This window comes from Pipra filicauda, unplaced genomic scaffold (genome assembly GCF_003945595.2).
Source record: "Pipra filicauda isolate LSUMZ 115617 unplaced genomic scaffold, ASM394559v2 scaffold80_size11013439_pilon, whole genome shotgun sequence".
Taxonomy (NCBI): domain Eukaryota; kingdom Metazoa; phylum Chordata; class Aves; order Passeriformes; family Pipridae; genus Pipra; species Pipra filicauda.
Window position 1 is genome coordinate 4,403,135 of NW_024104987.1, and position 14,504 is coordinate 4,417,638.

Here is a 14,504-nt window from a genome sequence, read left to right on the forward strand (position 1 = left end):
CTGCATTGGTTCACATAGAACCGACTCACTGTGAATTCACAGGATCGAACGCGCGTTTCCAAGTGCTGCCCTGGTGCTTCCAGGGACGGCACCAGGAGCTCCGATGCCAAGGCCAGCGTGTTCCCATGGCATTTGAGGTCTCCTTACTCCACCGAGTGGCCGGTCATCCCACTGCACGCCTGTCCCAGCCCAGGGAATCCACGGCTGGCGACGTGAAGCAAGAAAAGCAATACACAAAGCAGAGATGAACGAATAGTATGGGATAAAGCCTGCTTTCTCCCTCTTCCAACGAGTCCCACAGCCCTCCGAATGCCCTGGGGCCGAACCTCTCTTTGGCACATCCCAGAAGCCTCCCTGCTGCCTTAGGGAAGGGACAGCACCTGTCCACTTTTCTCTTGACGAGCTCTGAGCAGTTGGGCAGAATTACACTGCCCTCAGATTACAACATGCAAGGGCATCTGTCTACCTCTTGAAAGCAATGGGATGTTTAAAACTCCAAAAGCCAGTGTAGTAGCTACAGCCAAGCTATTTTCAACTTCTACCCCCAAAAGAACTGTCGAGTGACACACAGATCTCTGGATCTAAGCAAACCACATTAACAGACCTAAGCCACAAATTCTTGGAGACCATTTTTGCCTCCCTTCCCTCCCTCAATTTATTAAAAAATAAATGATTCATCTAGAAAATCACCTAGCAGCTGTAACAGACTGAGGATGCACCAGCCAGTGTATTTTCTTTAGCCTAACTCACCCATAACACAGCATATGAACTGTTCAAAGTTCTCTCTTACTGCTTCAAATAAAGTTTCTACAAGTTTCATTTATTTTGTCCTATCCGAGATGGACTACACAACATCTGAATAAACACATTCCATCTGTAGTTTTACTACAGCTGACTACAAGAATGTAATTCCCAGATACTGCTGTACTTAGCAAGGAGAAGTGGGACAGAAAAATCAAATTAGAACATGATATACCACACTGATGCTAATGCCAAAGAGTGATCACTTGTTGTGTCTCCAGACTGTGTGAGATGAGTCCCAACTGGCTGAGTAGTGGAAGATAAAGGACAGAACAAAAATATTTATACAGGAGAATGTAAGTGCAGCATCACTGTCACTGTGACCATCCATGGACCAAGTTGGCTGTGGGGCTAATGGTGCTGAACAGGCTGTTTCAAAGACACACTGCAACCAGGTTGTAGAGAAACAGCCCTGAAAAGGACACTTTAGGAACAGAGAAGCAATTAGAAAAGCACCTTAACCAGGCTGGTTCTAGCAGCCTTTATAATTGCCTTTGAAAATGACTGTGGTAGGCATTATCAAATCTACTGACTGCAGCTTGCAGATGGAATTATTCCAGCTGTCTCTTAGGCTTGGATGATTCACAGCATTTTCAAACAGCCACAGCCCTAGTCAGAACAGTATCTACCTATAAACCCACTGCATTAGGCCATTCATACTAACACACCTCTAGTCCTGCAGGTATATCCAACATAGTTCTGCCTACCTCAATCACCAATCACAAAGAAAAAAAATCCCCCCCAAGCAGTGACCAAATGACATTTGTTCCTCCATAAGAGCTGAAACTGCTCTTTAACTACCAAATGTATTATACAGCAAATGCCAAAAACAGGTTCAGAGAAAGCTTGTGAGGGTGAACTCTGCTCTATTCAAATTCTTACTGTTCCTTCATTGCTGTGGGCCAGATAAATTATTCCTTTCCTGAATCCCTCCTGGAAAAACCATTAATATATCCCAGGCTTCAGAAATGACACATACAGACTGTGCTGCCATACATCAGAATATTTACAGGATAAGAGACACAACATGACCATGAAGAAGTGCTCTGAGATTTCCATCTTGCCTCTGTACACAGACATTCTCCTTCTGTTGTGGCTTTGAAAGAAACTTCTAGATTTCTTTCTCTGGCTTAGAAAAGGCAGATTGTTATAGGAAGCCAAAACTGCTCTTGCTGAAGCAGCAGTGGTGAATTATTGATTTTTAATGCAGATTTGTTTCTATGAAAATTATCTTCAACTGATGGTGAGCAAAATAAGTCAGTGGCTGTCAGGCAAGCCTGCAGCTGCAGAGGATGAAATACAAGTGTTGGGCTGTTTTCTCTTGACTGACCCAGCATCTGTAAAAAATCTTATTAATATTTAGAACGACTCACTCTAATGGATTTGCCAAGTGACATTTCCCTTATCTGGAAATGACACACTGCATGAAATCCAAATGGACAAAGTATGTCACTGCTAATCAGATACACACAGCAGGACTTGAACTCCTTTCAAAGCAACTCATTTCTTACAGCATCTGCTGGACAGGTGACCTACCTTTGTGATGATCTAGAGCTGTGACACACCAGTGACAAAGCCTCTGGTGAGATAAAAGGAATCCTCCTTGATATTAAAGGATATCTGCTTTTTGCTGTTTGCATTTGAATGGACACTATTTAAAGGCCTGTCTCCATGGGCAAGTATTTTTATTCTAACAAGTTTAGATCTGGCATAGCCCCTAAAATCAACAAATCGCTAACACCAGCCTTGTAGAAACCATCCTTTCTCCTCATAACCCATCTCTGCCAACTGAAAAACCTGCAGAAGCTGAAACAAAGCAGGACAAGAAACAGATGTCTCAGGCCTATGACTGAGCACAAGCTCTAGGCAACGTGAATCAATGTCCCACTTGATAAAGAAGTGTAAGAACAGCACTCAGTTGTGCTTTCTGGAGAGACCACCTCAATTCTTTTCCTTTAGCAAGCCCTATAGTATTACTTGTTTAGGCATAATGCAAAATATTGTATATAACAGGATTGAGGACTACAAGCCAATCCAAACTGCTGCCATGGTTTAATCCCAGCCAGCAAACAAGCACCACAAAGCTGTTCCTGAGAGAATCTGAAGGGGAAAAGTGAGAAAACACATGTGTTGAGATAAAGGCAGTTTAATAGGAAAGCAAATGCTGCACACACAAGCCAGTCAAAACAAGGAATTCATTCAGCACTTCCCATGGGCAGGCAGGTGTTCATCCATCCCAGGACAGCAGGGCTCCATCACATGTAGCAGTTACTTGGGAAGAAACACCATCATTCCAAATGTCCCCCCTTCCTTCTTCTTCCCCCAGCTTTCCCTGCTGAGCCTGGCACCACATGGTCTGGGATATCCCCTGGGTCAGCTGGGGTCAGCTGTCCTGGCTGTGCCCCCTCCCAGCTCTTTGTGCCCCTCAGCCTTCCTGCTGGGTGAGGAGCAGAACAGGCCTTGATGCTGTGACAACACTGCTCAGTGACAGCTAAAACACCCCTGTGTTATCAACACTGTCCCCAGCACAAATCCAAACACAGCCCAGAATATCTACTATGAGGAAAAGGAACTCTATCCCAGCCCAAACCAGCACACTGCCCAGGCTCAAACATGCTGATTTGCTTGGCAAGTTACTTAAAAATATTTCAAAAATGCAGATATTCACACTTACACACTTCCAGCACTCTCCTCTTGTTCATCTAAAAGCCAAAACAGAAAAGGTATGATTCTCAAGCAGTGACATCAGTGTGATGCTGAAGAGAGATCAATTAGACCTATTTATTCCAACAAATGTTTAAAAAAATAAATCTGGATTTGCATTGCTAAAGTTCTCTAGAATACAGTTCAAGGAGAGAACACAAAAAAGGAAAGCACTTATTAGGTGCCAATACTGCAGCTGCTGGGTGACTGCATATGTGTTTACACAGCATTATGCCTCAGTCCTTGCTGAGCCAGTGCTCTCAGGCATTTCATGGCAGTTTCAGTTGCTGAAGTAATTGTAGGGCTGCTATTTATTTAGGATTCTGACAGCTGGAATGAGCTGTTGTGCCTCCTATCAGACACCAATAAACAGCAGCGGCTCTGAGCTCCGTAGCAGAAGTCAAATGATGTCTGACCGAGTCTCTTCTTAACTAGTATATAAAAAAAAAGTTGTTTCAAAATAATAGGTCTCTGCAAGACTTAAAAAAAAAAAAAATCTTTAAAAAATATAGATCAAGATTTTATATACCCTTCTTTTAAACACTGCTATTATCTCTCAGAACTATGCTATTATTGTTCATATAATGCTCCTTTCCACTCTCCAGGCTAAAGCCAGAAGGTTTAAGTGGCTTCTGTCCATTAGGACTCTTTCCTGTACAAGAAGAGGGTATTAACAGGGCTCCTGCTTCCAGGAAAGCAGGAATTCCTGCTTTAGGTGTTAAGGCTAAAGGCAAAGTTTGAGTAATAGTTATTAAAGAGAATGAAAACAAGAAACAAATGGCCACATGAAAAAGGTCAAATCCTCCTCTGGGGGGTGTTTTTCTATCTCCGTAACACAGGAAACCTGAACAATCCTGGATCCTAATTCAGGCCCCCCAGCAAGATGAGATGGACTGTGATTCCTCTGGGGCAGGTCCTCTATCCTGTTGTCTCCATATGTTCAGCTTGTAATCCAGCCAGGTGACTCAAGCAGAGGCCTCAGGACAAAGGAAGGAACATTCCACGGCCTCATGAAGCAGATCAGCTCTCAGAGAGGAACACAAAGCAAATCTATCAGGGGTCAAATCAGTTTTAGTCTTGGTGTGTGAACAGAGAAGGGAGCATTCAGGGAAGGGCAAGAGCACAAAATCCTTCCAAGTCAAAGGATCAGAGTTAGTTCTTTATGACAGTGGACTTTCCTCTGAGTGTCATTTTTGAACAGTATTAAGGCAGCAAATCACAGCTTAAAAATTCAAAAGCAACAACTCATTCAAGGAAAAAAATGCCTTTCCATGAGTGCTTGTGCACTTTATCACGAGATCAGAGAGGCTGTGTGTCCAAACAGCCATTGCTCCTCCTTCGGCTCCGGATTCTGGACTCACTCCGCAGGAGCCCTGGGGCTGGGCAGGAAGCCAGGCCAGCTGGGCTCCCCTTCCCTACAGCTGCTGCTGGGTCACCATCTTGAGCATTTTCAGTGCCATCTCCCCTTGGTCAGAAGGTACCTGGCACAGAGGTAAGCACACAATAAGCAGCTGCTCTAAGGAAGCAGACAGCAGGCACAAACCTTCTGCAGTTTCCTTGCTGATAATGGTGCCCCCCCCGCCCCAAGAAGGTCATTATTTACCATGTGCCCAGCCTTGAGAATCCAGAAGAAAGCAAAGTTCTCATAGGCCTTGTGGAAAGCAGCTGTTTGGGTGGAATCTGGAGACACATACAGTGCCTTCCACCTTTTCTGGCTGAACTGGTCCAAACAGGGCCATTTCAGTTTCCGGATCCACGCTTCCTGGCCTGCGGGAGATGAGAGAGATGTTTGATTACAGATACTGACACAACAACTTGGGAGTCTAGTTCAGCTGGATGCCCACTGCACAAGGTACCAATACAGCAGAGTGAGCACAAAGTCTCTGTGTGCTCAGGTTCTAAAAACAATTTTGCTATGCCTGGGAAAATAATCCAGGCTGGTTCAGGACAGGCTGAAACCAATCAGCGGAGGGAGAAGGGGAAAGCAAACACTGAAGGTGTATCTGAAGTGGACTTATGATTGCACCAGTTAAACATCTGCCTCTTGGAGGCTCTGCTGCCCCAGAAATTCCAATGTTATTTTGTTTTACTCCTCAAACACCTGAATGTCCTGCCGTGGAGAAGGATCAGCCACACCAAGCCCCCGTCTCAGAAATCAAGAAACACTGTGTCTCTGTTTGTTAGACACTCACTGAGAAGAGCCTGGAAAGGTTGTTTTCAGGTGCTGCTAGAGAAGGTGACAAGACAGAAAAAAGACCAATTCCAGGACACCAAGGGTGCCAAACCTTTAGCCCACCTCTGAACTACTGGAAGAATTTACATCTTAACTGCAGCTCCATTTTAGCTCAAAATACGATAAACTGGAGCACCACTAACTGCTAATCTGTTTTGATGGCCTAAATACTGTTTCCTGGATTTATTGATTGCTGTATTGTTCATGAAGGGCATCTGAATACCTAAGTGGGCAGAGACAGACAAAGAGTAAAGCCTTTCACAACACAGGAAGGTGTTGGGTGGTCTGTGATTGCAGATTATTTAACTCAAAAGAAAAGGTGAGTGGAAGGGAGCAGGGCAGTCTTGTAGCAGGAAGCACTGCAGGAGTACTTGGCCTCCCTCCCAAACTGCCACTGGACCAAATCTGCATCTTGCAAGCAGTGAGGGACAAACAAAGCCCAAGATGTACAGGAGCCTACATGTTACTGAGGGCAGATGTGATCACTCTTCAACTGCACCTCCCTCATTAATTACAACATTCTTCATTTATGAACAAGCACACACACAAACACACAGATATATGCATCTATCAGAAGAGTTAAGTGAATTATTGGCTTCACTGAAACAAGCAATTACTAAAGTTTCAGATGCATTTCTCAACAGCATAATGGAGGTAAAGGATTTGCCTCTCTCAGAGGGACATAAGCAAAACATACTAAAAGCTGCTCGTTTATGACTGCAGTATTTAAGCTCTGCCAGTTAGAAGATTTGCATAGGAGACTGGAGAAATCCAGGTACCAATATCCTGGCAACTTCACATTCTACTCATCACTCATACTTCTGTTCCCAGCCCCAGCCAAGAAGTTCCTTACCCATGGTGTCAACAATGAGATCCAGCTGCCCATTATAGACTGTGACATTAACATTGGCTGCCAAAAGCTGATCAACAACATCAATGACAGGTTTCATGAAGTCCTCAGCCATGTTCTCAAAGACCTGTCTGGACTGACCTGGTTGGAACGGGAAAGACAAATTTTAACTGATCCTCAAAGGATGTCATCCCCAAGCTGGTAGAGAAGCATGGGCTAAAGGTTCTGAAATGCAGTTCACAGCAGCATAAAAACCAGTCCTAGCCCAAAGTGGCAGCCAGTGATTTATCAGTCTGAGGAACCAAAGGGGACCAGAAAGCAGCCAGTCTCCCACCCACTGGAGCTCACAGACAGCCCTGTAACTCCTGGCTCCTATTTACACACACGAGGTGCTGGCATCCATCAGTCCTTTCAGCCTTCCTTTCTGTTTTACACCCTCTCCTCCACACAATGCATCATTACATGATACCAGACTTTTGGCAGAGAAAAACTGATGGCAATTTCAGCAAGATTGCATGAAAGACAGAAACCAACTGCTGAGATACAGAGGATCTTCTGCCTCCCTCCCCTTGTACTTTTAATTACTTGGCTAAAGACAGATACAAGCAGCAGAATTGGAACCAGAACCACATCTGCCCTATGACATTTTCATTTCTGAGAATAAGTCCCCTTCTTAGCCCCCAAGGATAATGACAATGGAATGTGAGCAATTGCCAGAGCATCTTCCTACAGGCTGCAGTGCTCTGAACAGCAGTGATGGACTCATGAGGTGCACAGGAATGTACCTCCCCATTTCACACAGTCAGGAATAATCTTCAGCTTCTTTCTGACGGGGCCATTCATCAGTTCATCCAGGCTGCCCTGGTGCATGTTTCTGACATGGCGCTGGTAAAGTCGCGCTGGAAAAAGAGAGAACCCTTTGATCAGTGGCACGTCTGAGACAGTCACCCTGCACAGATGATTTTCAGTGCCACAGACATGGCCAACAAACTCTGCTCTAATGAAAATGCAACACCACAGAGAGAGATTTGCTTCCTTTTAGTAGAAACCACTGAACTCTACCCTTATGTAGGTCAGGGGATGATGTGGGAGGAACCCAACCATCCATGTCTACTTTTGGCTAACACAGCATTTTTTCAGGAGCTCAGCTTCTGCTTTAGCCACTTGGTACAGACAAGGCTTCTCAAATGACCAGTTATTTTTGAGCTGCAGTGTTTTACTTTTGGGAGTTAATTTCACCTTCCCTGATGAAGCCAAGAGAAAGAAGTAATGAGCCTGAAAGAAACTCTACACGTGTGTTTTTCACACTGATGCTCAAACATCATGGAGCAAAAGAGTCTAATCAGACTATTTATACTGATGAGACATTTCTGTGTCCTAGCTTGAAGACAGAAACGAAAGACAACAGGAGGAAGTAACTTAAAGGTCATAAAATGTGTTGCAATTATACTGAGTGCTTCCTTGCTGTAATTTGTGCAGGATGTACAGGTGGAGGTGTAATCCACAGGGTTGTTCCACATTCCTATCTGTCTCTATTTATGCAAGAGCAAACAAGTTCTGCTCAGGAGAATATCAACATCCATTTTAAGGATGTGCTAAATTGAGGCTCTTTCCACTATCAGAGCTGAAGGTATGAATGCAAACATAGGGCCTCAGAAGCTCAAGTATTTAAATACAACTTACTGAGATAGAGATTTTCTTGTTCATCTGATTTCATTTCTGGAACATCCTTAGTCATGATGTTATAGAAGTTCACATTGTCTGTGTTCTGAAAACACAAGATAATTTCAGTAACAAAACCATTTCTCAGATATGAGGAACAGACTATTCTGAAAAAAAGAGATAAGTGAATCCTAAATAAAGGACCCTGTGACCTGCCACTTTACCAGCACTTCAGGAAGATACTTATGGAAAAACTCAGGTCCTACATTTGCTTTGAGAAGTGAGGAAGGGATTCCTCAGGCCTGTGTTGCTCTCTCATGGGTTGTGCCAGAGATACTATTTACTCCTCCAAAACAGATGGGAAGCTACAGGAAGCCTTACACCCCACAAATGACTGTGGATTCTCATTACTCATTACAGAAAGCTGCAGTGCCAGGTGATGCTTTCAGATGGGCTCTGCTGCCACATCTAGTCTGGCCTGGTGCTGCCTCAACATCCTTCCAAGCTACCACCCTGCAAAATCTAAAATGCTTCCTCAAGAACGTGGTGGTAGGTATGAGCCACCCCTCTTTTGGAACTGCTGGGATCTGGATGTGTCCAAGGATTACAGAATGGCTGCCTGTATCCAGGGGACAGGTGTGATCAGTGCTGCCATTAAAGAAGTTACTCGAGATTCTTAAAGCCCTGCTTTACTCAATTGTTTTTATTTTTATACTTCTGGTGCATAAGGTCAGAAATCAGCTCACAACAGCAACCCCAGGAGAACTGCAGTGCCTTCACCTGCCAGCACCATCCCAACTGGGAGGAGGGGACACAAGCAGACTTGAAGAGAAAGGTAAAACAGGAACCACAAGTTCCTTCCAAACAGCAAGAAGTGAAACCACCTATGTGCAAGGCACTGTCAGTTATGAAACAACCACAAAAAAACCCAACCCCAAAAAAGAGCAAGAAAAGGAATTGGCTCCAGATCAGCCTTTCTGTTTGAAGCAGCCAGAGTGCTACCTGTACTAAAGAATACAAAGAATGAGATTTTGGAGCAACCTTTCAACAGGAGAGACAAGAGCAAAACTTTACCAATCTTTTAAGCTGGAACTTGCTAAGTAACAAGATGTGACTCACAGTAACAGGACATAACTTGAAGTTCCTTTGCATCCTGTGTACCTATTGTAGTTCTTCAAATAGAGATCTGTGCTTAACTTGAAATTTGTGTCTTGCTGGATGCAGCTTTCAATATTCAAAGTTTTCAAGGAGATATAGCTCATTTAATTTGAAACTGGATTCTCTGGAATTCAACAGGACCACTTGCATGCTAAATATTAAGCATCTATTTAAGTCATTGCCAGGTTGAAACCTTGATGCAATACAAACTCCTGAGAGCTGCCCTACCCACTGCCTCTCAACCACACAGTGGTGCACAGCAAACAAACAACTCCTTTACATCAGCACTGGGATAAAATAAATACTGGCAAAAACGACTGGGCAGGAGAATTCCTGCCAACCCAGAGCTCATAGAAAGGATAACCTGAAATCATGTGCCTCCCCAGGCAGCAGTTAGTTACTCATGTTGGTCAAAGCTCTCACCTCTTCAATGACACTTTCAGCCTTGCCCCAGAGCTCAGTGGCCAGCCCATACTGATTTTTATTTATTGCATCCATTATTTCTTTGGCAACAGCAGTCACCTCTGCTAGGCCGTTATCATCAAGGAGAGACTGGAAAGCAAACACAAAGGAGGACAGCTTTAATTGTGATTTCACATTCATTTATTGCCAACAGCCTCCACGCTTTCGAGGTTCTCTTCTGAGTAAGAGGTAACCTTCAAATTCATTTACACTGTATGGCAGCACAAGTGATCAGGTGAGGACCAAGAGTTTAAGAAGGTACTTACAGTGCTGTAAAGGTAGGGCCCCCAAGACAGCACAGAGTCTAAAGAAACAGAACAGATTTCAAACATGGAACTTTCTGATCTACAATTTAACTTACTTTCCTTTTATTGTGGCAACACTGACCATGACAAAAGCCTATGGAGATGAATTAATCAGTAAAAAAGTACTGTCAGCTCAGTTTAGCCCTAAGGTTATTACCACAGAGCAGGTTCTTTACAAATCCTGCAACATCATTAACCCCCCAAAGCATTAATCAGTGAAATCTATTCACTTAAGGCAGGGATGGCATTTTTGACTTTAGGTACTTGTGGAATGATTAAAGGAATCAACAAAACAACAACAAATCACCCACAGTCTGAGGATTTTAAACATACCCAAGGGAGAAATCCACGAGTCTCCAAGAGCAGTCCCCATAAAATTGCACTTTATGGTCCCTTTTTGAACAGCCTGGGTAAATAACAGGAAAAACAAAACCAAACAAACCCACGACTTTTAGTTATAGATTCATGACTCCAGAGTCAGTTTTCTTTAAGTGAAAAAGATAAGTACCACTGTGAATTGGGCAACAGGGACAGTGTATTCCAGAAAATACAAGAACTTGTAGAAGACTACATTTTAAAGCGAGAAGCAAACTACATCCTCCAACTACTTACCCTGTGCAGCTCTAAAGCAATGCCAGCAGCCATTTTACCTCCATAAGATTCAGAAAATATATAGAATGGGATGGTCTGGGGAGAGAAAAGCCACACAAGGAACTCGTTGGGCAGAGGGCAGAAGATACCTGCAACCACAGCCCACAGAAGCCAGGCACTGGCTATTCACCTCTCACTACCAAACACTCAGTATTTTTCTTGTGCTTCTCAGATCATTCAACAGACAACAATCCACCCCAATGCTTATCTAACTAACCCCAAATTCAAGATACAACTTCTGAATTGTGGGGAATAAGAGGCAGTGATTATACTTGCACTGAGTCCTACCAACCCCTACCTAGCAGCAAACACTGCCCATCTGGAAATATGTTCATTAATTCTTTTTGAGTTCTATTTAAAAGCAAAGAAAAAGCAAATGCTAAACAAGAATTCAATTCACTGACCTGGAATTCTGTTCTACATGAGAAGAATTCCTCAAGGAAAACCATCATATCAGAAACTACCATGGAAAGGTTTCTGGCAAACAAGCTACAATCATCCACATAGCTGAATCCAGTGCCCACAGGATTGTCCACAAACAAGATACTGGCTGCCTGCAACTGTACAAGCAGAAAGAAGGTTTGTATGAAACCACAGCTCAGCCCCAGCAAAAAACTTAAGTTTTGATGGCACAAACTGAGGCTGAAAGAACTTGCAGAAAGATTAGGTGAAAGACCAAAAGAGAGAAATGGTACAGGTGACACTTGTCTGTCAGAATGTAAAACAAAGAAAAAGGTTTCCTTCTACAGAAAAGTCTTCTCTTTTGGGTTCCTGGGATTTTGTGAGATTGTTGTAGTAAATAATATCGTTGTATAGTTACAACTGTAAAAATAAAATCAGATCAGCACAGAGAGCTCTCATGGCTCATAGCAGCAAAGCTCACCAATACAGAAGTATAACATAAGGTCTTTCAAACTGCCCAATCTGCAACAAGAAATGCACCCAAAAAAACCCATTGATCCAGGGGCAGGTCACCCACATGATGTGGGGAACTCCGAAGTACTACAGACTGTTTGTAGCTCAGAGCACAAATACATTTCATTAATTGAACTTCCACCTTCATAGGCAGCTGTAATTTGTTTTCCCTTCAAGGCCACACTGGACCTGTAATTACAAGCCATACATTTTACACTGCCATCCATCCAGAAAAAGCTCTATGACTGCCCACAATGAAGCTGTGATCTGAAATAACACTTTCTACAATTTCCCTGCTCTCTGCTTCCCAGATAACGGCACTTCACAAATTCATGGAAGCCCAGACATATTCCAGCAAATCAAATTAATAGGTGAAGTCTTCAGCTCTAAACAAGGTTACTCCTATGAGCCAATTTATTAACCACACTATTTTAAGATGAAATATTATAGTTCTACTGAACTTCACATGAAAACTGTTCTGTGTGTTTTTGCATAGCAATCATCTGCTTACACAAGCAAACAAACATTTGCAATCAATAATGAGAAGCTTAACTCTCTACTGTACCCAGGTTGTATTTCTTGGTTTCATTTCTTTGTCTAATGGACCGATCTCTTCGAAGTTCCCAAATCCACAACCTGAAGATCCTGGACCTCCCTGTGGGGAAAAACCAAATGACAAAGAAGTTAAAAGGCAGCATTGCACACAACAGATAGGAGAAAAGTAAAAGTGAGCCAGTAAGTAGAACGACAGATTGTAAATTTTGAAAAATGGCTTTTGCACTACACATTAATTTGCAGAGCAGGCTCTGTTCCTCATCTTTCATTATGTGCACACATCCCATTTCTGAAAGCAAGAATTAAACAGAGAAGCAGTCACTTGGGAGATCACCTGATGAGCTGCATGCTAAGTGGGCAGTTTCAGAACCTTGTTCCCTGAATAACGAATGCAGAAGTCAGTGATCTGCAGGGGTTTGCAAGTCATTAGTTTAACCAGCATGTACAGCCTGTGCATTTCACCCTGATGAAACAACCCAGAAAGAAAAAGACCAAATCCTCAAAGTGATTATATTCAACATTAACTTCTGAAATGTACTGCTAGAGGTGACTGTGGAGAACATGCCACTGCCTTTATCAGACTGGGATAGTATGGGACCAATCTATAAACAGTCTCTCTTGTTTCCATTTTAAATCTCTGATTATTTTATCTACTCTCTCTCTCTCTGAACATTGTTTAGACTGCAAGCTCTCCAGGAAAGGAGCTGTGACATTACAATGCACTAAAATCACTACTGTTGGGTGAAAGACAAGAAAAACCTCTGTTTCTGTAATTGAACTTGATGGAAGGTGAGCAGCTGGGGACACCCCACAACTGCAGGAGTCATCATCATTGTTTCTTCCCAACCTGAACACCTCATTCACAAGGTGAGTCATTTAAAATTTTCAACCCTATTTCTGTAGGGCTGCAAGATACCAATCAAACTGAACCACAGATGGAAAGAATTGTCACTGAGGTGTCTTTCAGCAAACCTTACCTGAAGCCACAAGACGAGAGGTAGTTCTGTGAAGTCTTTGGTTGGGTTATTTGCATAGTAGAGCCACCAGAACATGTGGGCCTTACTCCGAACCTGCACATATCCCCACAGCTCTTTGGGCTCTTGGGACTGCCTCAGAACTACACCTTGGGGGGAAATAAAAATGAAAATCAGCCAGGTAAAAAGGCTCAGCTTTGGGCTTTCCATTACACTTGTTCCAAATCATTACATTTCAGTCTTGGGTGTGGTAAGTAGAAGCGCTTCCATTAAAAAAAAAAAATTACTATAAGAAACCTACTTATACTTACACCCCCACCCACAGCTGAGTTATCATCAATGAATGAAGCTAAGTGTGTAATTAAGTGCTTCCTTATCAGAGCCCTTAGAGCTGCCGCCGGAACAACAGCCCAATCACTGGGATAATTTGTACTATCAGGAAACACTTAAAGTCTTTCCAAGGCCTGAGCTGAACGCACAGCCCCACTGGACACGATGGAATAACTCACACCAGCTTCAGGGTCCCCAGGGCTCACAGAATATTCGGAGCTGGGAGGGACCCCCAGGGACCATGGAGTCCGACTCTGAAGTGAGTGGCCCGTGAGACCTTGGCGTTATCAGCACCGTGTTCTGACCAGCTGAGCCACCTCCAACACTGTGATCTGAGTGCCGGGAGAGACCAAGTCACTCTGCAGTCCCCAAGGACAGCCAATGCAGGACAAACAGACGGCCACTTTTAAATGACTCCAAGATCTAATCCTAGAGTTAATGAAATCAGTATAGTTTGGTCCCCTTAAGCAATCACTCTATTGCCCACGAAGGACAGGCACTCTCCCAGCACAGACCTTTGAAACTCCACCCCTTATCTCCTGGGTCAGGGCAGAAGACAGCAGCGCACTGGAGAAGCAGCAACACGGCTCTCCCCCGCCGCAGTGCCCGGGCTCTGCTGCTCCCGCTGCCTCCTTCTCCCCGTCCCTCCCGGCCGCCACCCCCGGCAGGGCAGCGGCACCGCCCGGGGCTCAGCCCGGGGCCTGCGCGGCAGCGGCCGCTGGACACGCTGTGCCCGGAGGCTGTCGTTCCTATCCTATCCCGTCCCGTCCCATCCCGCCCCGTACCTGCCGTCCCCGCCGCCAGCAGCAGCACACACAGCGCACCCAGCGCGCTCCCGGCCCGGCGCGGCCCCATCGCTCCCTCAGCTCCCGCGGGTCACGCGCGCGCGGCCCCGCCCCGCCCGC

At 44.3% G+C, this 14,504-nt stretch overlaps 1 protein-coding gene across 1 annotated transcript; it reads right to left on the reverse strand.

Moving 5' to 3' along the window:
- Positions 1-4,217: 4,217 nt before the first annotated feature.
- SCPEP1 (serine carboxypeptidase 1) lies at positions 4,218-14,454 on the reverse strand. The gene is made up of 13 exons (XM_027749556.2): positions 14,385-14,454; positions 13,273-13,418; positions 12,306-12,395; positions 11,230-11,385; positions 10,787-10,861; positions 10,508-10,580; positions 10,136-10,173; positions 9,831-9,959; positions 8,271-8,355; positions 7,373-7,486; positions 6,591-6,728; positions 5,108-5,271; positions 4,218-4,985 (listed from the first exon to the last, which is right to left on the reverse strand). Exons 1-13 carry the CDS (start codon positions 14,452-14,454, stop codon positions 4,920-4,922), a joined length of 1,344 nt encoding a protein of 447 aa, XP_027605357.1. The 3' UTR covers positions 4,218-4,919.
- Between the last annotated feature and the right edge of the window lie 50 nt (positions 14,455-14,504).